The 27362-nt window shown below is 39.8% G+C and overlaps 1 protein-coding gene across 14 annotated transcripts in view; it reads left to right on the top strand.

Annotated features, from left to right (window-relative positions):
- The window catches only part of PROX1 (prospero homeobox 1), an 83190-nt gene that overhangs the window by 31756 nt on the left and 24072 nt on the right, over window positions 1–27362 (top strand). For all 14 annotated transcript variants that reach the window (XM_077339036.1, XM_077339043.1, XM_077339013.1 and 11 more), the window contains one exon: window positions 529–723. In XM_077339036.1, the coding sequence (XP_077195151.1) occupies window positions 529–723 (195 nt within the window). The remainder of the gene's footprint in view (window positions 1–528; window positions 724–27362) is intronic.

Consider the following 27362-nt stretch of genomic DNA (forward strand, 5'->3'; position numbering starts at 1 on the left):
GATTTTGCATTTTAATTCATGACAAGAAAGTAAGGAATCTGTGCTACATAGTACAGAACACAGTTCATTCCCAAAAATTGTTGTCTATAATGCAAACATCTGAATAACAATTTTTTATTGTTTGCAGTGAGTAAGGCTAGGTACTTCAGTACTTCTCATATTTTATTATCAGATAAAATGCATTTGCATGATCACCTGGTGCATAAAATAATTGTTTGTAGCACCTAGAAATTTGGAAACATTTTCCAAACCAGATTTTGCATCTGGTGGAAGTGCAGCGAACCATTTCAACTTTTAAGGACATAAGATCAATGCTTTTCTATCTAAAATATTGGTGGGGGGGGGCTCCATTTTTTAAAAAAAATCATGGGATTCATCCTTTTGTGCTTTCTTATCCTTCATATTTAAAAACTTTTGAAAATAAATTTTGTAAGGAGGGAGGAAAGAGTACAAGAATTTTATGAACTGGGGGTGGAAAGGGAAAATATGCCAACATTCTAATACTCCCTGTTCTTTACATTTTAACAGTTCAACAGATGCATAACCTCTCAGCTCATCAAGTGGTTCAGCAATTTCCGTGAGTTCTACTACATTCAGATGGAGAAGTATGCACGCCAAGCCATCAATGATGGAGTAACGAGCACTGAAGAGCTATCTATAACCAGAGACTGTGAGCTGTACAGAGCCCTCAACATGCACTACAATAAAGCTAATGACTTTGAGGTACGCACTGACCTTTCTGCCCCCCACCCCTTCTTACTCTGTGTTCTAGGGGGGGGGTTGCTTTTAGAAAAATGGCATTTTCAACTGTCTCAACCAAGGAATAGTTTGTGCACCATATCAATGATGTTAACAGTTCTTCTTGTTACATGACTGGTGACCATGTCTAAATAGTAAACCTTAGCAGGAGGTGAAAAACGTTTTCTTTTATGCCGGAGTTAGGGGCTATTTGGGGAGAGGGGTGCTATAAAAAGGGAAAGACATCCACTCAACTATTTACTGACAGGTTACTGTGCATATGCCTTAGTTGTAGGCAACAACTTTGTAAAATGAATAGAACAGATAAGATAAAATATAATGATGATGATGACAATCTAGAAAAAGTAAGATTTGCCTAGGTTCTAGTGAGAACTTGGCCTATCTAATGTCTCTGGATGGCACCAGTGGCTTAAGAGCTTTGATTGAGACTGTTCCTTATATGACAACAATAAGCTAGTATGAGACAGCTACTGAGGCATCAGCTCAGTGAACTATTGTTGTTGTTAACCTGCTGACCTTCTCTGAATCCACGTTAGCAAATTCCTCAGTGCTGATGATAGCATTTTGCTCCATTCAGCTTATCGGATGCAGAGATGAGGTGAAAGGGACTTCTGGGAGTTTCAGTCCAGTGCACTGAAGTCTTGTGGAAGCATGTTAGTATTATCTACTCAGAGGAGGAACAGTATTGTTCAGTATACAGTGGGGGACACAGTGGGGTGTTAAGAAGTTTGATGATATTTCTGTTTGTCTTCCTGATATACGGAAAATTATGTTAGGTCAGAAGCATTGCCAAAGTAACCATGATATCAATGTGTTTCAGGTGGAAAAGGACACTAAATGGGTTTAATGCAGATTTCAATTGTACTTTTCTTATATCAGAGCAATTTTGATCTCAAAGCAATGCAAGAAGAAATAGTCAAGGAGCTGACATTATGATTATTATCATTATTTGTTTATTTGTTTATTTATTTATATTTATATTTATTTATTTATTTATTATATGTATTGCTTTAAAAACACTGTAACCCACCTTATCTAGGAATAAGCTATTTTAAATTGTGAAAAAGACTGTTTGAATATCAGAAAGAGAATTCCTTGCAGGATTTATTTATATGATTTAGCAATTAGCTTCACACTCTCCCCTACCCCGGTCATAATCACAGTAAAGGCTGTATTCCTATTTTGGTTACATGAGCACAAGCATAACATCAGTTCTCTGCATCTGAAAATGCAGTAAGTAATAACTAAATATTGCAAAAATATCCTGAAATTACAGAGAGCAATACTTTTTTCTGTTTTGAAGTAATCTATGCGATGCTTTCCTTGTCATACTTTTGGGCATGGCATAGAAGAGATTGGCATGGTTTTCAAATATACTTTGATGTTTTAATTAGGCTAGTATAGATTTGTTTTGAGATCACAGCCACAGTTCAGATACTGATTCTCTGTAACATAGAAGCAGGAACTTACACTCAAATACATGGTCTAGATTTGAAACTTTGCACAACCATGGTTTCTTTTGTATAAAGATTTCAAAACAGCTACCTACATCTTTGCTTTGGTACACCAGACTGAACAAAACCCAAAGCCTTTGAACAGATCGTTAAAGCACATGATTTAATCTGTAATTATACATTCTTGCTTGATCAGCGTCCAGTGCTGGTAACTAGCACAAAAGCAAAAATGACAAGCAAAAATGACAAGTACTGTGGTGTTGAAATTAGATCTGAAGTCCTTTAGCAAATGGAGCATTTTCCATATTTATCATCGTTCTTCCCCTTCATACTTTATCGCTGTTACCTTATAATAATTGCTTATCATCTTAAACAATGTAAATAGATATTCCTAAACCTGCTTTCCCTTCTGGAAAATAACATTCACAACATATTATATATTTTATAATGCCTGAACTAAATATGGGTAACATAAATTCAGGTGGATAGCCACATTGCTCTGAAGCAGTGGAATAAAGTTTCAATTCAGTGGCACTTTTATGACCATCAAAACTGAATTCTGGGAATAAGATATCTGATGAAGTGTGTATGGACACAAAAGCTTATACCGAGAATTAAACTTTGGTGGTCTTAAAGGTGCTGCAGTACTAAAACTTTGTTCTAAAGATGGGTAAGGTAAGGATAAAACCACAAAATTCATTTTATCTAGACGTACCCTGCAATATGTTTCTTTAAAATCTATTACTTGTTATGTACCAGTCAGAGAGTCACTTTACATGTTGCAGCAACTGAGGGCTCCTCGATCTTTGCTTCCACACAAATGTATTTTTAAAACACTGTATGGAAAAAGCAGGTTGAACCAACACTAGAAATTTTGGGCCCTGTCTTTGCTTTAACCTGTAAAATCGATGTTGTTGAGTTTCTTTCATGGTAACTTGGAACCAACACCATTTAACTGTAGTCTTGGGCAGAAATAGATAAAACATCTCTTAGACCATTTACGCACTGGGAACTTCACTGCCCCAGCTCCTGTAGAGGAGCAAAAATCAGGGGCAGATGAGGAGCACTGGGCCAAATGCTCCCCCGTGTGGGTGCAGGAAGAGGTAGGGAAACCTGTCACAACTAACACTCCAGCCTGCAGCCTGGCATGAAACCTCCAGTGCGTAAATGGTCTTAGAGAGCTGCAAGGACCTAATGGATTATTAGTACACTAGTAATATAGCCCGCTGTGTGAGGAATACAGCGGGCACTAGGAACTAACCTTTGTGTCCCCTGGCGGCGGTCCTCTGGGTCGGCGGCTGTTTGGGGGGCGGCCTGACGCGGCGAGAAGCGCTTTGCGCCTCTCGCCACGTCAGGCCGCCGGGCAGGGAGCCCCCGGCAGCCGCGCGCTGGGGCAGCGGCCTGACGCAGCGAGAGGTGCTTCGTGCCTCTCACCGCGTCAGGCCGGGAGCAACTGCAAGCCGTGCTGCGCGCGGCTCGCAGTTGCTGGGGCTGGGAATCAGAGGGACCAATTGGCAGGCGCTTCGCGCCTGCCGATTGGTCCCCCGATTGTCTGTCCAGAGGAAGGGTCCAATCCGGACCCTTCCTCATCACGGACAGATCCCACCCCAGAACCCCTTAGCGAATTATTTAGTCCGCGGCGCCCGTGGCGCCGCGGGCAGTGTTTAAATGTGAGTCATGAAAGAATTTTTTATTTGTTAATATGGTAAATAATGTTAAGTACAGCTGTTCAGAAAGTTCTCAGATCTAAGCAAAAGTTGTTCTGTCCCCCAGGAATGGTGTGCACAAGTATTGGGAGGGAGGTTTTTACCTATCTCTCCAGGTATTTTTGTAACTAATGGTAATGGCAGTGTTGCAGTATGTACAGAACAGGAATTCTATAGTTAAACATTGCAGTTTTTGCATATCCTAGTGCATCCCCCCTTCCAAAATCGTGATGTCATATCCAATTTCTTCTGGAAGTGCCAGTGCCCTCCATCATTTGTTCCCATTTTGTTCCCATTTTTCTAACTCTGATTTTTAAGGTACCACTAAACAATGGCAGGGATTTTTTGGAGGTCTCCCTGCATAGCAGGAGACCTGATAACCCTGAGGTGAAGCCAGTTCAGTGTTGTTAACTTCCTTGTTCACCAGTAGCCAATGATAGGGATTTCTGAAGGCCTGGAGGTGGTGGATTTGTTCAGAAATTCAGAGTGCCATCCTTTGTCAAGTCACCAGTCTAAGTGCATAACAATGCACTGTTATTTGTGTATAGTGACCACAATTTAGGTGAGAAATGCTCATGGCATTGTACTTTGATGTGGCTTCTCGTGTTACATTTTACACTCTGGTAGAGATATCGGAGCACAAAAGTCAGTTATAATGAATTTGTGTATAAATACTTGCATGTGTGGGTATATAAAGTCTCATCAAATCACAGCCAATTTATGAGCCACCCATCCCCAGTAAGGGGCTCTCAGATCAAGTGAGAGGCAGAGGTGGTTTATCATTGCCTTCCTCTTCAGTGTCTTCCTTGGGAGTCACCCATCCAAATACCAATCCTGTTTAGCTTCTGAGATCTGAAAAGACTGAGCTACACTACCCCCCCCCCATAAATATCTATAGATGTGGATAAATTTACAATTGTAAATTGCTCAACCTTCGTATAAAAGGATACCTAAGAATCTACTCCTAGTCCAGAAAATTCAGTTATAGAATTTCCTACTTTAGTATCTTCTTGCATAATCCAGTTCTAAAAGCTATGCCTACCAGACAAACGGGTGAAAACACATTTTTCACAACAAATGAAACCTGCTATTTGTACAAGGCAAAATTTCCCATAATGATGGTTCACAGAAAGACAGTTCAAGCATATGGTGTATACCTAAGTGGTGGAATATGAGAGTGAGATACATAGTTATGTACAAATATAAACTTTTCCCCATATTCTATGCAATCTTAAGGCTTGCATATGCTTCTCTACACCTGACCATATGTTTAACACACATGAAGTGGCCTTATACTGAATCGGGCTATCAGTCCATCAAGATTAGTACCGTCTGCTCAGAAAACCAGCTGGTCTCCAGGATCTCACTTTGAGATCTTTCACATAACTTACTACCTAATATTTTTATTTGGAGATGCCAGGGATAGAACAAGGGATCTTCTGCACACAAGCATTCTACTGTTGAATCAGGGCCTCTTCCCTATATTGCTACATTCTGTATTTTCAGGTTTAGAGTTCAAAATGTGAGTGGCTGTGATTTTTAAGTCTGACCTGCGATCTTGCAAACCAACTTAGATTAGACTTGCAGGATATAAATAATTGATAACCCCATCGTAGAAAGCAGTGACTTGCACTGCAATCCCGAGTCTATTTGAATCAAAGGACTTAGAAGGGACTAACTCAAGACTCAGCAGTGTCATGTGGATTCAGGGGCTCTAAAAGTACACATAGAACTCCCACCTCTAAGGAGTTTCAGTGGGAAGGTCAACTTCATGCACTCAAGGAAGCTGCCACTTCCATTCAAGGCAGTGAAGGAGCAAGTGCTGTACTGCAGGAGTTTGCTCGACTCATTATAGCATGTGTATCAGGATGAGTGTGTACAACAGTAAATGCTCTAACTAAAATCAGTCATGTTTAGATTTGTGTAACATTGGCAATTGTTTCAATATAAACATAATTATCTGCCTTGAACTGATTATAATAAAATAGGATATGTATTCATACAAATTATGTTAATCATTGCCATCTGTAGTAAGTGCATAGGCTTTTTGCCTGTGGTGAGAAAGAGCTATGGGGAAGCGTTTGCTGAAAAATCCCAGATCCTTCAGCTCTGTACATATGAAGTTGCCTTTACTGACCAGTCCAGTACTGCCTACTCCAACTGACAGAGGTACTCCGCAATCTCTGGCAGAGGGTTTTAACTGGAATACCAGCAACTGAATCTGGGGTCTTAGGCATACAACTTATGTGCTCTGTTTGCTGATCTAAAAACCAATATAATACTGTATGCAAATTTTTGAGCTTGAATAAATTTACAGAATTAAAAAATCTTTCTGTTTTTATTCTGTACATGGCTGCATTTTTAACCATCTCCTGATTTCACAAAGGTTTAAGAAGGTAAAATTAAGGATCAGAAGCTAGCAAAGGGGAACAGACCAGCAATGATCCCGCCCTTAACCCCCTCCCCCTCTGCTTACACATTTTTAGATTTGTTTGAGATAATGCAGACCAAGAGCTTGGATATATGTGTGCATGCCTCACATTAGCTTTTAATAAAAGTCAAACCCAATGTGGGAGGCCATGTACAGACAAAACAGATCTTTCTACCAAACTGAGAAAAGTTCCAGGTTTGCAGAAAAATCTGAAATCTAAAAAATAATCCGCTAGGGGATTAAAATGCCCATGGACATAAAGGAGCACCAGTAACTTTAAAAATGCCCTCAGTTGCCATTGTTAGGCAACCAGAACAGTATTATCAGTTTTCAAGCCTGAGTTTCTGTCAGTAAAAAGTCTGTGTTTGGGGGGGGGGGGCTTGTGCCCATTCTAGGGCTGTATAGGTCTTTGAGGGAAGATTCATCAGACCAGACCAGTCAGCAGCCACAAGTCTTGCTTGACTCACCCAGGCCTAATGCTTTCCACTGTTTGGGGGCAGCTACCCCACGCAAGTCAGTGTGCAGTAGTTTTTAAAGTTTCAGACAAAGTCTTTGAGGGTTCCCCACTACACAACTGTGCCCAGCTTGGCAGCTGGCACCTTAGAACCAGACCATAGTTTTCCTAGCAAAGACTGCCAAGGGGAGGGAAATGCTAAGGGAGCTCTCAGTGAAGAGTAAAAGGAAAAGGGGAGGGGAAAATGAGATACTCCCCACAAGTCCTTGCATGTACTTACTTTGTTATTTTATATAACTCTGCCTCATATTTATGTGTTTGCCACTTGCTGCTCTTCCCTTCCTACCCATTATTTTAGTAACTATTTTCCTTTGAGCTTGCAAGATGTATGATACAGCCAGAAGCTGACAGGCAGCTTAAGGGGGCTTTGTTTTTATGTTGCTTTATAAGGGTCCATTTCTACATTAGGCATCCAATGCTAATGAACCCGTAAGCAACTTTCATTGTATTAAGGGCACTGACACAAAATTCAGCTGCATTCAGCTAAATTGGGGTGTGACTCTGGATTCCAGCACATACATCATATCTGCAAGCACCACTGTTGTAATATTTCAAAATCTGTGGGCTCACCCCAGTAAGTCTTTTCTGCTAAGCAGAAGCTTTTTTAGATGGAAGGGCACTCTTAACAGGGAGAATTCTGTTGATCCAGTCTTATGTCTGGGTATTGATAGATCACAACCCAAGTATTTATCATGCTATATCTCTTCTAAAACGGCTGCATATTCATGAAAATATCTTTCGCTTTCTCACACATGCTATTAACATTTGAAAAAATATTATTTTGAAATAGGCAAGTCAAAAATTTAAAGGATACCTCATTTCATAGTTTAAGTTTTGTTGTTCTCATGTTGTTTACCCGTCAATTTAAGTGGATTTGATGTAGCTGCATTAGAGGGAAAAGACCCTTAATTTGCACTTTATCATATGCCTTATATCTGTCATATGCTGAAAACACCATTCTCTGGCTACACATGCTTTTAAAGCTTTTGACAGCAGTCTTATTTCTATGCCATTTTGGTTCTTTAAAAATTTTTCAGATAACTTAATTTCTATAATCTGCAACAGGGAATATCAAATTTATATTGTAGTCTGAGAATAACAAGTGTTGCTGGGAAAACTAATTATTGCAAACATCCATGTAAATAAAAAATGTAGAATTAAAATATGTGTAGATTTTTTCTCAGGAAGTTTTAATTTAAAAAGTATAAGCATATTTAAAGAAGCTACTGCTGCCTCAAGGTATTTTAAAGCAATATCGATTATGCTAAAAGTATAGAGACACCTTTGAATGAAATAATTGACCTTTTTCATTTAATATATCCTGTTTTATAAATCTGGCTGCCAAACAGATAAATCTGGCTGCTGGTTTGCCTTGAGTCAAAAGAAAAGATAAGGTAAAATATTTAAATAAATTATTAAAGTATCAAATAAGTATAAAGTAGAACTATAGTACACGTGAGTATTGGAAACATTAGTTTTGTTACTATTTAATCAAGATCTTTCTCAGGTGAACAAGACACAACTCTTGAAGGTATAATAAGTTTTGAGTTAGGAAACTCTCGTTTTGATATCTATCCCCCTCCGATTCAAGGTGTTCATCAGTACAATGAGATAGTCCCAAATGATGTATGGACTATTTGATTTGATGTCATTAGATTTTATAGCTCCCTCTGCCTTTTTTGTCATTGGGTTACATTTAAGCACAGCAAGATCATGTTTTAAACCTCCTTACTCAACAGCTCTATTAGTTATAATGCACCATGACCTCTCTCTCAACATTCTTAAAGGAAAAGATACAGTGTAATGTCACTTTACTTTGCTTATTGTTCTTTGTTGAGGTGAACAAAGCATTTTCTACAGTGGTTATAGCACATAATTATACAGCTTTCAATAGTGGTGTCTTGGCACATATCAAAGTTCAGAAGAGCTTTTAGGAAAAAAAAGATGTTTTGTGGCAGCCTAGTGAGGGTCTCATCTTTCCTTCAGAAAATAGTTCAAGGCTCTTCTGTCAAGCTTCCCTACTTAGAGCTTTTTCTCCTCCTGCTTCATAAAGTTTAAAGGGGATTCAGTGGAGTTCTGTGATCTGTTTCCTTTGAAAGATTGTTCCTTTGCACAGAGAGGTCCTTTGACTTCAAGAGTTCACAGATTCATGTCTTTAGGTATCATATGTCTGACCTTATCAGTTACTCTATTTAATGTACGAGAAAAAGTCTCAACTCTTTTGTGTTTGTCTGTTTTTCTGCTTCTGTGAAGTGATTTGGTGAAAAAAGGACCATCCTTTTTAACACACCACTGTGAGGCCCTTTCTGACTGTAACCTACCCTGTGGCTTTTGGGGGGAGGGGGGCAGAGACTGTTCATCTATGTTGTGTATGGGTAGTTTCACAGAGATAATAGAATTATATCAGGACAGACACACATTAAAAACATTTTTGCTCCCCCCACCCCCCATGATCTATTAGCTATTTTGGTGGCCACTACTTTGGCTCCCCAACAGACACGACCACTTAACAAACATGGAGATAGAAGAGAGAGCGGTTAGAGTGCTGGGCCAGCAGTAGGCTTTCTCTTGCTTCGACCTACCCCAAAGGCTTTGATAATTAATTGTCCTTCAGAGATGAGGAAAGTTCAGAGACAGTGTGTGCAGCAATGTCTATTGTCTGACCTTCAGTTCTCCTTCTTTCAGTTCTTTTTCTTCCTTCCACAAAGGGTTATCAATAAGAGCAGAGAGCAAGCTCTCTTTCTAACAACTGCAGGTGGTGGCTGTCACATTCTGTTGGAACCTATCATTGTATTTCAGATATCTATGGCTTAAATGGGCTCAAAAAGTTCTGACAAACCTTTTCAGAACTGTTTTCTTTAACTTCATATGCACTCTCTCTCTCTACAGAGTTATTTTACTAATTCTGCATGCTCTTTAAGAAGGTATTTTCCCCTTTCTGAAAACGTATGACAAAGTTATTTTCATGTAAATTTTTACTTTTTTATTTTATTGTTCATTCTTAAGAAAAGTCATGTGGGTATGGTAGAATCAGAATGAAGGAAACAATTGATTCATTAAATCAGTATAAGGCTTGCTGTTCCCTGGAAAAATAACAAATTATTTTAAGATGCTACATAGATATTAGAAGAACCTCTCCAGTTTAAATTGATCTGTACCACTACCACAAAACTAAGCAGTAAAGGTTAGAGTATTCTTGGAAAACATGCATGGTGTATTATCAACAACATTTAACTATTAATAGTTTTAAAAATATATATGTCTGATTCTAATTCAAAGATATCATTGGGTGTTGCTATCCAAACCTGAGACCTTTTAGTTAACAAGACTGAAGAAAGAACTGGAGGGGATGTAATTAGGTAGACTGTGTAAAATCATCCTAATAAAAGTAAGTAGCCTAACCAAAGTTTCACATTCCCTCAATTATTCAGATGTTTCACCTGAGGAGGAGTGGAAGCCCACCTTGAATTATGATTTGGTTAAATTTCAGGAACACCTCTATAGGCTTCCATTGAGCAAGCTGGTTGAAGTTTAACTGTTTCTGCTGAACCTAGGTACTATATTTGCATTAAATGGATCAAACGAAGGAAATCATAATTACCCTTTTGTATAACCTTAAATTTGACCAAGTAAACTAAAGCTAAATAAATGTAAAATCATTAAACACACTAAGAAAACAGATTTTTTTAAAGCAGGAAATGTAATCAAATTGAAGGAGCCTTGTTTTTCTCAGAATAAACCAGGCTTATAGAACAAACTATGGTGTTGGCTCATTTAAAAAAAAAACAACTATGGTAAATGTTTTGCCTTTTCAACTCCAAGTGAATTGAGTGTCTAATTAAAATTGTAATAGCCTAATAATAGCTATCAAAGAGCAAAGAAGCTGGAGTTTGCTGAGCAGACTATTAATATTGTTTTACCTTCTGTGATTAATTTAGAATCCTCTGTGGCATAATTATTAGACAACAGAACAAACTGACATACATGTTTCCTTGTTTTCCCCGATGATATAGTAAGCAAAAATTCCATCAGGAGATGTGGGGAAAGTACACCAAACCAAACACGGCTTAGTTAATCATAATAGTAATAGAAGATTTATTAATATAATGAAATCTGAGAGGAAAATCTCATTATATTATCTACTAGAAATCTGTAATTTGCTTTAGTAGGGTTTAATTTCTATTTCTATCTGGTTTTATTTAAAACTCACATAATCATAATATTATGAAGCAACTATGAAAAGTATTTCAGTCTCCATACATTTTTTTTTAAATCCTGGACAACCTAGGTTGCTGTTGCAGTGAATGAAAGACCTTTAGCAACAAGTTTACTGTAGTTAAAAGATGCTGTTGGTGAAGCAGACACAGTTTACACAGTAACCCAAAAGCTATCATAAAAATTTAAAGTTTTTACAATTAATATTTCATTAGGCACAATGAAAAAAATGGCTCCTGGTGAAGCAAAGAGCTTTTCTAAAAGGCCCTCCTGGAGAACCTTGTCTTGCAACAGTTTTTGTACACAAGCAGATTTATTTGGATTCAAAGTCCAATGCACAAATCCTTCCAGAATGAACTGTTTTAGTGTTAGTACCACAGACAGGCGGTTTTGAGCCAATACTGGAAAAGTTTTTTCTGAGTGTTTTTTAATAAAGGCTGTACTGTGATTACTTCTCCTGGTATAAAATCCTTCCCTGGAAGGAACTGTTGATAAGCATCATAAATGCAATTTTCCTTAAGTGCTTCAAATAACATTATCCCCAGTAATCCTTTATTTATTCAATTTGTACCTGGTTTTTCTAACTACAGGTCCCCAAAGCACATATAAAAATACAATACAACTCAATTCAGAATTAAAACAATGAAACCATCACATCAAACCATTTAAAAGCAAGAGATGGCAGTAGTTCTGATACCAGCAATTTACATCTTCATTTTCTCAGTGCCATCAGATCAGGCCTTTGAACAAGCAGAAGAGGCATAGTGTCACTAAGTTCTTCAGTTCAACAGACAAAGTCCAGAAGTAGTAGCATTCTGAAATGGCTCCCATTCAATATCTGATAGTTTACTTATGTTGTTAAGGTTCTCATTGGCTGATTTACCATACATATACATGCAACTTTTCCATGCTCTCGTGAAAACCCTGTCTTGTAAGATGTTCACTGAAATTTCCCTTGGGTGTGGGGGAAGAAGATTTCTGAACTAAAGTTTCCTAATGTGGATCTGACTCACCATACCCACAGCCACACAGCAGGTGTAGGGAACAGCATTTTAAAAGTCTAGAGAGGCCCAATGCACCATTGCATGGGGAAAGAAGGGACTTCTGCCTTCGCTCGCTACCATTTTCCCAAGCCCAAATAGCCCTGATGGGGGATTTATTTGCTCCATTTTGAGGCTATATGAGGAACCTGGACCTATCCTATAAGAAAACATAATATGTAGTTTGACTGATTCTCACACTTTTGAGTCCACTCCAAGCTATTCCTAGGGGTCTCATGTAATTTAGGAGCAAAATTGTGTGTGTGGTGGTGGTGGGGGTGCGTTTTGCACTGTAACAGGAAAGAGAGATAGGGAAATTTTGTAGAAATTTTATATGGATTTCCAAGTTCAAGCACACAGATATTATGTCCATATTATATAGAGAGATTCTAGATAAGGAACTGATCCTGAGTGATGATAACCCCATGCATATGATACTCAGATTTACAGTTCATGCTTTAGAGTAGCGATCCCCAACCTGTGGGCCACGGACCACATGTGGTCCATCGACTAATTGGAGGTGGGCCACGAAGGACGCGTTCTCCCCTCCCCCCGGCCCTTTACAACACACTTTGGGTGTCATTGTCTCCCATCACTCCCAGATGGGACTATCTCGTTGCAGAGAAACAAGCTCAGGGTTCCCATTGATTTGTCATTGTCATGAGTTAAAATTTCCATGAAAATAAAATGTTCCTTATGTTCATTGTTGTGGCGTGTCTGTATCTTATTTTGAAGGGATGTTTAAACATTACCATAGCGATCAGAGAGCATTAGGGCAGTGGTTGAGAGTAGAGGAGTAAACTACCCCCCCCCCCCGCACCACCACCACCGGGCCTCAGTAAAATTGTCAAGCATTGAGTGGTCCCCGGTGATAAAAAGGTTGGGGATCACTGCTTTAGAGCACTATATTCCATCAATTGGTTCAGTTTTTTGATTACTCATTTGAGTTTGTGTCAGGTACCACCCTGCAATCTTGGGGTTGCAACAGCTATGTGAAGAGTTTGATTCACTTACACTATACATCAAGTCAGCAATATACCTAGAATTAATTATTTTTAAGTCTCATTGGCGTTAGAGTCTTATTTTCCCAAAGATTATGTTGTTGCTGCTGTGTTTCCTATGCAACCTGTTTTACATTTTCCCCTTATTTTGTTTTGAGGTAGGTTTTTCCCCCCTCTTTTGGTTTCTAAGTTAGATGTGAAGAAATCAACGATTTGAGCATTACTGAACAACAGAGATATATGTTGGATCTCAGTTGCAAAATAATTCACTAATACATTGCTCCCCTTTTCTCCCATCCCCACAAATAACTTGGCAAATACTTTGGAACTGGGCTGACATTTCACTTGGCTTCAATGAGGGGCAAAGGGAATTAAGAAATCACCAAGGGACTGATGAAAAACCACACAGTTCTCTGTGTTGGCCTTGCCCACTGTCCTCATTATGCCCTCACCTTCTATCAAACTGTCTTGGGGTGGTGGCAGTAATGAGGAATGGATATTTCTTCCCATGTGTGTGCTTCATGCCTCTAAAGGCTCTTATTTATTCCCTCCCATGTCACCTTGTGTACAGTCTGGCCTGTGACACTGATGGTGATTATGTCATTATTTTGCTCTGGGGGCTTTGGCACATCTGCAGAGCTGATGCACATCTTCTTTGTTACGCTGGCATACATCCCATATTGCAAATGCTTCATTAGCCTTACTGCCTGCCTGCCTTGCCAGACAAGAATGCCCAAACCCAGGCTTCTTTTCGATCTGTTCTTTTGTGTACTATGATGAGCCTTTATTCATCTTCCCAGTTCTTCCCTGTTTTCCTGAACTCCAGATGTCCTGAGCTCACAAGTCTCCCTTAAAAGGATTGTGAGGGAAAGTGGAGGAGGCGGGGGAATGTGTGTTAACCTCTTCTAACCCAGCTCTCTGGATTGTATACTCCCTTCCTTATCCTCATTGGTGAAAAGAAGTCTAAATTTTACACAGTGTTGTTTCACAATTGCCATTATGCCCATGTGCAAAATGGACTATTGACTGAGTCTAGTCATTTCGATGAACTTCTAGGAAACTAAGCTTTCATTGAAAAAGAAGTTTCTACTTCTTAAGGATACAGAAGCAGGGGCACCTGGGCTCAGTGTGGACGCTTCCAGCTAAGCGCTGATCTGAATAGTGCCTGATTAGGATTTCTAATAGGCACTAAGCGTGATGTCTCTCATGACAGGTGACAGTGCTTTTGTGTCCTTTTGTAGGTGGATCCTTAGACATTTGATACTGACAGCGGCTTTGGACATTAATGATATGCGCAACTACAGGAAACACAACTTCATGCATACCATTACTGTCCAAAGATGCTCTGTGGCTTGTTGTTTAGAGAAGTTTAAAGAGACTGAAGTGTTCAGTCCCACAGGTCACCATGCTTACTTACAGGATAACCTCCAGACCCTATTTCTATCTGCTCCTGTCCCTCTAATACAATGGAGTCGGCTGGACAGCCAGTGCAGTCCTGTGCAGAATACCATCAGGCTAAGCCACTAAACTTAGTGCAGTCTAAGCTGAAGCTATAGTAATTTGGTGTAGACTTGAATTGTGCTTCTGCCTGGGTACTGAATAATTTAAATGGATCATCCGTGAATACTACATGTCCTTCCATGGCTCTTCTTGTCCATCTGGCAGTGCACATCAGCAGTAAGTCTCCACTTTCTTTTCCTTCTGGTTTTTAGCCCAAAGGAAAAGCAATACAACAGAGCATACAGATTGGGTTTTTAAAAATAAACATGTGTATGTGAAGTGCTGACAATTCTCAGCTGGTTTATGGAGAACTCATGGGATTTTCAAGACAAGAGATTATGTAGAGGTGGTTTGCCTTTGCCTTCCTCTGCAAAGTCTTCCTTGGTGGTCTCCCATGGAAGTATCACCCCGCCTTAGCTTCTGAGATGTGATAAGACTGGGCCCTAGTATCCCGCATCCTCACAAACTAGATATATGCATGCATCTTCGCATAATGTTTTCTGACATGTACTGTTGTGACCAGATAGATTTTTTTTACCATTTTTACCATTTTCACCATTTTTGTTAACAAATTCAAGACAGCTTTTCAAAAAAGTAAAGAAAAAAATCAAGTGTTACATTATTATAACAAAAGTACAATACAATACAAATCGGTCACAATACAAAAGGGAAAGAGAAGAGTTGGTTCTTATATGCCACTTTTCTCTACCTGAAGGTAGTTGCCTTCCCCTTCCTCTCCCCACAACAGACACCCTGTAAGTTGGGTGAGGCTGAGAGAGCCCTGATATCACTGCTCGGTCAGAACAGCTTTATCAGTGCTGTGGTGAGCCCAAGGTCACCCAGCTAGCTGCATGTGGGGGAGTGCAGAATCGAATCCAGCATGCCAGATTAGAAGTCCACACTCCTAACCACTACACCAAACTGGCTTATATCTCTTTTCTGGATGCAGGGCAACCAAACTGAATCTAGCTCATTTAATTAAGAAATATGTTTTCTCAGTTTTCTCATTCCGTTCCCTCATATCTGGCAATATTTCCTTTTCCAGCTATCGGCACTATGTGTATTATAATGTCATGGGTTTCTTAGGGAAGTTCATAACATTATTTAGCAGCAATATTTCAGGAACAAGAGGAACAAACACATCTAAACCCTACTGCAACTTTTTCAACAATGTTTTTTCAATAATTAATTATATCTTTTTCTTTCTCTCATTTGATTCTTGGGCATTTCTCCTTTGTCTAGTTTTTGCAGCCATTTATTTGGTATTTGTTGGATTGTTTAAACAATGTTCTATATGCTGCACACACATACGCACACACGTGCAGTCATATTTTACTAAGAATGGTTCATAAAGCACTGTTTCATAGTGTGCAAGAAAACTACTATTCATTTAATTGCTGATACATCAAGCCACAATGTGCTTCTGCTTCATTTAAGATGCTAGATATTTGCAGCATTATATATTGTATATATGGCACTCCTGTTCTAACACTGTTGTGTATGACAATGCAAGTGTTGGGTCTTTGGTTTCTGAGTTCTCCAGATATCATTTTGCTCCCTAATTTTCTACGCTTTGTAGAGCAGCACCAGCATGTTTGTACATATGGCTGCTTCCCTGTTAGTTGCAAAGTTCTACTTTTTGGTGCAGAGGTGCAGCCTGTTTTATTCCCAGTAGATTGCAAGTTAACTCTTATTTCTTTCATCTTTTCCAGGCACAATGGTTGAAGAACAAAAACCAAATACACAATTAATGTGAAACTGTTAGTGTTTTTTCAAACTTTTGATAGCATCTGACTTTTATTTTAATGCAACCATGTGTGTCTGACAGAGGACTTCTTAGTGCTTTTCAATGCATTTAATATTTTCACAGGGTTGTTTTTTTTTTTTTAAGTGAGATACAGCCCAACTAACATATGAAGGGTCTGGACTGATATCTCTTTAAATCCATTACAATCAATGGGATTAAATTGATTTAAATGGAAGTAGATTGTCCTAAGTAAGTTGCAGATTGGGCTGAAGAACAAACACTTGCTCCTCTTTTCCCCCTGTATCCTTAGTTTTTTGCAAAAAGACTTAACCTTCACAAAATCTATGAAAATTTGTATAATGTATAATTGTTGATAACTTGTAGCACATTGATAGTGTTTTGTGCTTTTTTTTTTTGCAATGATTTTTAAGATTAAAAGAGTAATACTCTACGGCAGTGATCCCCAATCCTCGGGCTAGAGACCGGTACCGGTCTGTGGATCAGTTGGTACCGGGCCGTGGCTCCAGGCTATTTGCTAAAAGCGACCATTAAGGTCTGAACAGCCGTCCCTTAAGACTACCCCCCCCCCGGTCCCCGGTGATAAAGAGGTTGGGGACTACTGCTCTAGGGTTTTAAAATTATTTAAAATAACAGAAACTCAGTTCTGGGAGACTGAGTTCTATGACAGCTATGGTGGGTTTTTGTTAACTGACAATCTGCTGATTGTCAGTTAGCACTTGAAAGGTGATAAATTATCCAGTGATAACTTCAGGCTTTGGTTTGGATTTAATGTAGTGACTGCCTTCAAAGCAGTGGGTACTTTAATGCAAATAATTCTTTCCTAAAATTTAGACTAAAACCCCCTATGCATTTGCCATCACAGACATTGGTTAGATTAAGAGGTTTGACAGCATACTGGAATGTATATTACTGAAGAGTGTTTTCTCACTCTGTCTCTGTTCTCTGATCATTTCCTCATGGAAGGGTAAAACACGAGTGGCTTCCTGCTTGCAAACATGGGATGGTAAATCTCACATTTGCAGCCCTCCTCACAAGGAGACCTCTCCCACATTTTCCATCTGCCTTGTTGTGGCCTTTTGCCTCCTGATGAGGCTTCAAGGGAAAGCTAACAAACTTCTCCCTCTGCTCCTTGGCTTGTCAATCACAGCAAGCCCCCAATCATAGCACAGCAGTTTTCTCATGGACTAAAACTTTCTTCTACCCCCAGCCCCAAAATTATTTTTTTTTAAAAGATACTTCCATGTTGCTATGCGGTAATGCTATGAGACAGGTGTATTTTTAAACAGAAATCAACACTGCCCTATTGCTATGGAGATACTCCAGAATGAGAAAGCATTCCTTCCCCCTCACTTTTTTTTTGTTTTTTTTGAAATTCATGTTCCTTTGCAGTATTTTTCTGTCTGGGTGGATTTCTGAGATGCTGAACATGATGACTGGAGCCCAAAGAGTCATTTTTTTTAAATGGTTCACTTAAAAACGAAGCACACACATGGCTGAATGATCAGGAGATGACAGCCCAATCACCCACCCACCCCCTTTCCCAGCTCATTCCCCATCTCCAGAAAACAGAAACGGAGCTGTTTTTGCTTGCCTGATCCCCAAAAGACTGTGGACACTTTAAAGAAGATTTTATTTCACCTTTGACAGTGTAGGTTTGCGGTCGTGCTGCAACATTGACCACACTATTTAAAACAAATTAACTCAGAGCAGGAAATGGAGAGAGGGGGGCGGGGCGGGGGCAGGACAAAGCTGCCAAGACTATCACACGTTTCCCACTCCATACGGTCTTATCCTTGGTGCTCATTGGTTGCTCACAGTTTAGGGTGGTAAATCCAGTTTTGATGATTCTCCTACTCGCAATTTAAAAATGGCTGAATCTCAACCTGGCTACTGGACAGCCTCAGGATGCAGGCCACATCATGTGTAGGTGGCTGTAGAAGCTGTCAACATTCAAAGGCTGTCCAGGAACATATTACACATGTGGAAATGTTCTCTTTCTCCATAATATCTTCTTATTGGCATAACTCATCTAAGTACTTCCACATTAAAAAAATATTTTTCTTCCCTAGGAAGTAAGAAAATTCTGTAATTCAGGGGGTCTAATAGAAAAGCAGAGTCAAAATACTACTTTTAAAAAAATGTGTCTCAAATGGTGGTCTTCTGTTAACTTTTAGGTATAAGCAGAAGGCCCCCCCCTCCAAAAATTAAATTAACATCGGAAAGAAATAGAAAAGCAATTAACTTGGCCTTCTTTTACATTTAAAATTTGTTTCAGAGGGTAGCTGTTTTGGTCTGCAGTAGAACGGAGCTTTACTCTTAGAAATGTATACCTTGATAACTGTGTTGGTCTCTAAGGCGCTCCTGAACTGGTTATTAAAATTTGTGCCATCTCATTTGAAATACAGCTCAGGAGTATCATGAGAGTTAGTATAAGATCAGATAGGATACAGGAGATATGTTTAGGATTTCACCTGGTTTGTTGTTATGTAGCTGTTACTCTTGCTGTACAATCTTTTTGTTCAAAGTTCAAAGGGACTTACTCCCTAATCAGTCTGTTTAGGATTGCAGCCATAGCTGTTTTGAAGGTTGGGACACTTCTGCTGGTAGAAAGAGATAGAGCTTGTTGTTTTTTTGACTTTGAAGCTAATTCCAACTTTTGCTGAAAGGAAAATGGCTGATGAGAAAACATTAACACCCATTACTGCATCAATAAGAAGATCCTACGCATAGAATTTATGATAGTCTACTTGAGTTCTTAGAAGAATTTTGGAGATCACTGTGATAGTCAGAGCTGGTGTCCTCATAACAATACAGTGTGAATCATATCAGCTATACTTTAAAAACAAAGTTAAGTAAAATGTTTGTTGCCTGTGCATGATCTACAGAGCCAGGTCTCAGAGGATAGCTGCTCCTATAGGGCCACTGTTCAAAAAGGGTTGACCAAAGTTTGAATCAGTCTTATTTTTAGATCCTATTGTAGAAACAGAAGAAGGCTAGCATCTCCTAAAAAATTTCAGTTTTCAGTTGAAAGTTGGTAAAATCCTTGGTATTAGATAGGCCAGTGAAAACCAGTTCCATTTTATACTGGAAGTAACTATGATGACAATTGGAGGATTACTGGAGTTCCTGGACAGCTGCTGGTACCTAATGACCAATCTGTATATTTTTTGACTACTGATGTGGCTGAAGCTCTATAAGCTCTTGCCCTTCAAAACAGGAGGAAGCCAATTTTCTCTGAGGATAAGAATGCTTTGAACCAGGGGTAGTCAAACTGCGGCCCTCCAGATGTCCATGGACTACAGTTCCCATGAGCCCCTGACAGCATTCACTGGCAGGGGCTCATGGGAATTGTAGTCCCTGGACATCTGGAGGGCCATAGTTTGACTACCCCTGCTTTAAACTATCACAAGAGAACTGAAAAAGCTCCATTTCTTAAGACTACCCACACCAGCAGAGTTCATGGACTGCAATCTAAGAAGCATTGCTCTAATATAATTGTATTAGAACAGGGACAGTGCTCTCTTTTTTGGACAATAATTTTTAAATCTAAAAGAGCAAGACTCTAGGGCAATGGTCCCCAACCTTTTTATTACCGGGGACCGATCAACGCTTGACAATTTTACTGAGGCCCGGGGGGGGGGGGGGAGTAGTCTTTTGCTGAGGGACATCACAGACGCCTGAGCCCCTGCTCCACTTGCTTTCCCGCCGGTGCCCCTAACTTCCCACTGCCCGCTGGGGGTGCTGCCAGCAGCTGCTGCACAGTGCCATGCCGAGGGGGAGCCCCAGCCATGGCGGCCGCTGGAGAGCACCAAAGGTGAGCTGGCGACAGAATGGCAGGGCAGCCCCCAAGGCAGCAGCCAGGAAGGAGGAGGAGGAGGAGCCCTGCCCGGTACCGACTGATCCATGGACCGGTCCCGGTCTCCGGCCCAGGGGTTGGGGACCACTGCTCTAGGGTATTTAAAATGATTTTAAAATATTATATATTTAATATGTTGAGTACTGGATTCATTTTAACATAGAAACATATATTGATGGTCCAAAATACCTTAAAGCTTTCTCACAGCCTCCAAAGCATGCATACTTCAATAATGGTCTAGCTACTGTTTATGATGAGATAGCTGACAAGGGACTTTATCCGCCCTGACCATCCCATATTTTTAAAGTAAAAATGTGGGCCAGTCAGATGAGTTTGCGTTTATGGTAGGGACATAATATCTTTACTTGTTTGTCATACATTGATTTCATATCAAGTTGTAGCACACCATAAGGGGCTTGTAAGGAATTATTCTGCATAGAAAATATTTATTTAAGTTTGTATAGTATGTTATATCTAGTATAGTATGTGCTATCCATTTTCAGTGTGTTCTTGCTGTACCTTTTCTGAGTGTATGGGCATCTAAGTGTTCCACTAAATCTCTATATTTTCTCTAAAGGTCAGGAAACTTTTTGGCAGTTATGGAATAGAGATCTTCCTCTGGAAGACTAAGGGATGTGTGGATAGTTTTATCTATGTCCCTCATCTAACTTTCTCCTCTGATATGATGCTCATTAGAGTTTGGAAAGGTTCTCCATCCACTCCAACTGGCAGAGGGAACCAAACTTCCCACATGCATTCTTACATGCCATGACGTCAGACTAAGTATTCCAGAAAAAGAGTTCTAAGGAGTAATGATATCAATAAGAGTAGGGACGCGATATAACTGACAGTGTAATCCTAAAAAAAAAAAAAAAACATTTTCCTGGAAGTAAGCCCTATGGAAGTGATTTGAGTAGGATTCTGAGTATACCTGTTTAGGATTGTATTTTAAGTCTTCTAATAAAAGCCAGATAATTGTTGGGAAATGATAGGATAACTACAATTTTTTTTTAATTTATTATGTTATTGTTCATTTTAGTAGCATTTTTTTTCAAAAGCATTCAGTTATGAAGCCTTAGAAGTGTTGGTCACTTCTGTCATCCCCATAGTTCAGATGGCTGAGAACTAACTGGTGTCTTAAGCAGGCAAGGTAATCAGTCTCAAGCTCCTAATCTTTATATATAGGTAATTGGATGTTATACTGCTTCTGAAGAATCTCTTTGTAGCCACAATGCCTAATAACCCTGGCCATGTTTTAACTCTGCATCTTATGCCATCTGAGCCAGCATGGTGATTAAAAAGTCAACGTAGGATCTGGGAGACCCAGGTTCAAATCCCCACTCTGCCAAGAAAGCTTGCTGGGTGATCTTGGGCCATTCATGCACTCTGCATAACCTGCCTTACAGGATTGTGAAAATTAAATAGAGGAGAGGTGTATGATGTAAACTGCTTTGGGTCCTCACTAGGGAGAAAAGCAGGATACGAATAAAGTAAATAAAATAAAATTTAAAATTTAAAACACTTACACCCTTACTTAGCTAGCACAGTTTTGTCAGATCTAGGAAGCTAAGTATGATCTATCCTGTTGAATACCTGCAAGGCAGACCACTGCGAAAATCAAAGGTTCATATACAGAAGTAAGCAAAGGCAAACTGCCCCGTGAGGGGTCATCGTAAGTCTTGCCAACATTTTCTATTACTTAAGTCCCTATCACTGCTCCTTTTAAATTCATCAAGAATGCTGAAAAGTTTGTTTGCCCTGACCTGGATGGCTCAGGTTAGTCCCATTGCATAAGGTCTTGGGAGACAGCCCTGGTTGGGAGATCATGACGGAAGTCCTGGGTTGCTATGCAGAGGCAGGCTATAACGAACCACTTTTATTCTTGCCTTGAAAACTCTACAGGGTTCCCTTACGTGGACTGTGATTTGATAGTACTTTCCACCAGCAAATCTCAAAACTTAGTAACTCTTGCCTTATGACATGAGTTACAGGGATATTTTAAAAAATACTGATCCTGGGTCAGTGTAGCCTTGCAAGTTGTAATGTTGTGTGGAATGAGTAAGCCAGGAAAAGAAGGGGTAGCTGACTGATTCTGTATGTATTTGAGTATGTGGAGGTGGCAGTGATACACATGAGTCAGAAAGATGTGGGACCCCTGAATGTGAAGCCTACATTCTATAAGCATAACACTATCATCCAACTGAGAATCCAGTAATATTCAGATTTCGATTTGGAGGTGATAGCCTTGATTTCAGACTTTGCCACCATTAAAAACTTGGATTTTCATTATATAGGACAAAGTCACAAAATATATTAGCCAAACCTAAAATGTTGGTAGTGCCTCATTTGCCCATACACGGACATATTTATATATTAAGTGAATCTTCCTAATTTTCACGTGAAAGGACATTTGTGTCACAAAATCAAAAAGATACCAATGAGACAAAAACATGTAATCATTTAGTGTTTTTCTCTGCCATTATGATTTTTGCAGTTGTTCTCAGGGGTCATAGTGATTTCCTTGTGAAGATCAGGGGGTGATGTATATATTATTCCAAAGGGAAAGTAATACGTGATGTGCAGCCTTTGACTTCTTTTTTTCCTCCAGACCTCTAGTGAGTTCCTAGCCCCTAGTGGTCTCCCCTCTAAAAAAAACTAAACAGTGTCAACATCTTCAGCCTTTCTTGTAGGAAAATTATTTCCCACCCACCCACCCCCCCCCCAATTTTGTGAAAGAGCAACAGCAATCAACATAAATAATGGTTTGGAAGCTCTTAAGAACATAAGAAAAAACCTGCTGTATCAGTATCCTTTCTCACACAGTGGCCAACCTGTTCCTCTGGATGGCCAACAACAGGGCATAGAAGCTGAGGCCTTCCCTTGATGTTGCCTTGTGGCTCTGGGATTCAGAGGTTTAGTGCCTCTGAATGTGGAGATTCCCCTCAGTTGCCATGGCTAGTATCCACTGATAGACTTCAGTTCCCTGAATCTTTAAAGCCATTGATTTCTATGGCTATCACTACAGCTTCTGCCAGTGAATTCCACTTGCTGTATAAAATATTATTCCCTTTTGTCCATTCTAAATACTGCCCTTGTGTTCCAGCATTTTGGAGGAGGGAGAAAACATTCTCTTTGTCACCTCTCTCTACCCCTTGCATAATTTTATAAACCTCTATCATGTCCCCCCTTAGACATCTCTTTTCTAAACTGAAAAGTTTCAGACTCTTTGGCCTTTCCTCATAGGGAAGGTCCTCCAACACCTTAATCATTTTGGTTGCGCTTTTCTGTACATTTTCAGCTCTGCCTTGTCCTTCTGGAGATATGGTGATCAGAACTGTACACAGTATTCCAAATGAGACTATACCATAGATCTGTTCCATGCATTACAACACTGGCTGTTTTATTCTCAATCTCTTTCCTTATAATTCCTAACACAGTTGGCCTTTTTCATTGCTGCAGGACACCGGATTGACACTTTCATTGAGCTATGTGCTATGACCCCAATATCTTTTTCTCTCTTAGCCTCATCAAGTTCAGACCCCATTAACCCATCAGAATTTTGGCTAATCAGGTTAGGCTTTTCAGTTTTGGGGGGGAGATGATGAAGGGGGAATATGGCAAAGATTTATAGAACTGAGTATAGTATGAAGAAAGTAAATGAGCTACATGCACTACCCTATTGTAGGATATGCAGTCACTGAGCAAAGTTTATGGCAATAAATTCATGGCAGCAAAAAGAGAGAGAACTTTTTCACATAACACATAAATCTCTAATTGAATCCACTGCAACAAAATCAAGTGATAACCGCTAGTTCAAATGGCTTTAAAAGGGGATTCAACATGATGGTTAAATAGAGAGTCCATGGTCAGAGTTTACGTAGCTCTGAATTACTGTTTGGGGGTGGGGATGAGGAGAATGGACAATGATAGAAAGAGACTTTTGCCCTGCAATCTGTTGGGACTTTCTTTTTGTTCTCATGTAAATTTTAGCAGACCAATAGTACGGAGCAAGGAAAAGAAAACTACAGGGGAAAGTAACGTGAAGAGTGGTGATTGGGGAAAGGGCTGGGAAGTAAGTAAGTGGTTCATCCATTGAAACCTACAGTCTTGAGAACTGCTGCCTAAGGAAGAAAATGAAGAAAAATATTAAATGGTACCTGTGAATATATGAAACATGTAGCTTTTTAGGGTTGCCAATTTTTTTCATTGTAACCTCCAGGTGATCTCTTTCTTTTACAGTTGATATCCAGGTGATAAATATCATTTAACCTGGGGAAAATGAAATCTATGACAATACCCCATTGAAGTCCCCTCCCTGCTTAAATCCTGCCCTCCTCATGCTTCACCTACCTCCCCCAAATCTCCTGGTATTTCCCAATGTAAAACTGGCACCCCTAGTAGTTTTGAATAGCAAAACTCATTTGCTTTTTTTTAGAATATTTCTAATACATGTTTCCCCACTGCATTCAATTGGGGGCTACAAAACAGTTTGCAATTTCAAAACGTGCATTAGTATATTGGGGGGGGGTGGTGGAGCTATTTTACCTTAGAACATTACAAAACCAAAATTGTTCTTTATGTCTGGCCTTCTGTTTATACTGCAGAAGTTCCCATGTTCCATTGTTTTAATGCACATTTATCTATGTTAAAGAGGAATTCTTATTACAGCACCCAAGGAGAAGACTGCCAGTACCAAACCAACCTCCCTCCCCTAAAACCTGTTTACCTATCAGTGACCTGACCTTCAATGGTTCAGCTTTGCAATGTGAGTGATTTCTACCAACTACAGACCTTTGATCTCAAATCTGCAAGGGATCTGAGTTTGTTTAATTATTTTAGCAAGAGAATATATCCAGCATGCTGGCAAGAATAAAGATTATATATATCCATACGTCTCTTGCTATGATGTATTAAAAAAAGATGTCCATGTAGTTATTTTAACATCTTAAGGTAGGAGACATCTTTAGTAGTCTGAATAGGGTTGCCAGCTTTGGGTTGGAAAATACTTGGAGATTTTGGGCATGGAGCCAAGAGTGGGTGGGATTTGGGGTGGGGAGGGACCTCAATGGAGTTCACACTCCAATGCAGCCATTTGCTCCAGGAGATCTGATCTGTCCCCTGAAGGTGAACTGTAAAATCGAGGGATCCCCAGGTCCCACCTGGAGACTGGCATCCCTGAGTCTGGATCTCACTGCTATTTATTATTTGAGGAAGTGCTAGAAGTGCTCCATCTAACAATTCAATTTCTGTGTGAAATTGTTAACCACTACCACCACCAAGTCTGGCTTGGCCTGGCTTGGCCTTATCATATTTAAAGTATGTTTGTCTAGCTTTGTAGTAAGAACAAGCAGACGGTTTGAAGGCCACATAGCTTTCAAACCTTGGTTGCGACACGTTAGTCCCATTTTGAAATCGTCTTTATCTTGCCGAGAAAAGTAAAATCTGTTTGACCAACTAGCTCTCTGGACAGTTTATCTTGTAATATGCCTTTAGCTCACAGGGATTATTGATTTCCTTAAATTAATGTTTACAGAATGCTACTGAATTTTACTCAATGGGACATTGTTCTTTTTGAAGCTTGGTAAAATATGAGACAGAATGTTATTGCTGTTAGTTCTTGTGCTAAGACTGATGAAACATTTAGAGGGTTTTTTTAAAGGCTAACCTTGAACTGTAGCTGTTTCCTACAAGTGTGTTTACTCTGAGTACATTAGTAATGGGACATAGCAGAGTCCAGCAGTATACTTTGCTTCAAAATCCTCTAGATGCAGTAGAGCAAACAGAACTATGGAAATCTGCCTATAGAAATTAGAATTAGTCCATAAATATATAAGCTAAATATAGGCTAATTAGCATAGAGACAGGACATGTTAGGAAGAGAAAATTGTGATTTATCTGTTGCTTGTAAAGGAACTTTCGTAGTACACCAGTTGTCTATTGGTAAGAATGCAGAAACTGTTGCAGTGTTTCTTGATATGCTGAAACATATACAGTTAGGTCCAGCATAGAGGGATTTGCTTGCCTTCTGTTCCCTCTGCAGCCCATTGAGCTGGCAGAATTCTATTTGAGGGGATCCTCATGAACAGTGGAAGTACCCAGTGCAAGAGCAACTTGGGATCCAACCCTAAGTAATTAGAGTTTCTAAATCTCATCTTGTTCAGTACCACCTTACTGAGGTTGCTTGGAAGCAAAGCTAGGTCAGTATTTGGATGAAACTACCAAGGAAGTCCAGGGCTGCTATACAGAGGCAATGGCAAACCACCTATGGCCTTGAAAACCCAGTGAGAGGCCACCATAAACAAAATGTGGCTTAAGAGCAGAAAACAAACCCCAAAAAATGCTGTTTTCATGTGTGCTCTGGTTTTCATGCTGTTGAGAAGTGGCTTTCCTCCCCCTGTTCCTCTACAACATCTCTCAGGGCATCCCTGGCTTTTCTTTTATCTTTCCCAACCTGCTTTGCTGTGAAGTTTTAGGAGTTAGCCACATGCCTACATGCTCGCCATGTGGGTGGGAAAGCTTGGATTTTCCCACACAACAGCCATTTTCTCTGTCACTGGAAGTGGTCAATTTTTCCCTAAGCCACAGCGGCAACTGAATGATTTGTGTGTAGTAGTCTCCAATTCCCTCTTTTTGCCCAAATATAAGGGGAAAGGCATACCACTGTAAGAAAAGGGAATAGAGATTTCCCTGTCTCTAATGAAAGCTGGGAATTCTAGAGTACCTGATACATACATGAACACATGAAACTGCCTTATATTGAACCAGATCCTTGGTCCATCAAGGTCAGCATTATCTATTGAGATTGGCAGCAGCTCTCCAGGATCTCAGTTAGAGGTTTTTCATATTACCTACTGCCAGAGATCCCAGGAATTGAACCTGGGACCTTCTGAGAGCCAGCTTGGTGTAGTGGATAAGAGCGGGATCTTGTAATTTGGCAAGCCACATTTGATTTCCCGCTCCCCCACATGCAGCCAGCTGGGTGACCTTGGACTCATCACAGCCCTGATAAAGCTGTTCTGACTGAACAGTGATATCAGGGCTCTCTCAGCCTCACCCACCTCACAGGGTGTCTGTTGTGGAAAGAGGAAAGAAAAGGCATATGTAAGCCACTATGAGAT

The sequence above is a fragment of the Paroedura picta genome, chromosome 1 (assembly GCF_049243985.1).
Source record: "Paroedura picta isolate Pp20150507F chromosome 1, Ppicta_v3.0, whole genome shotgun sequence".
NCBI classification, from domain to species: Eukaryota; Metazoa; Chordata; class Lepidosauria; order Squamata; family Gekkonidae; genus Paroedura; species Paroedura picta.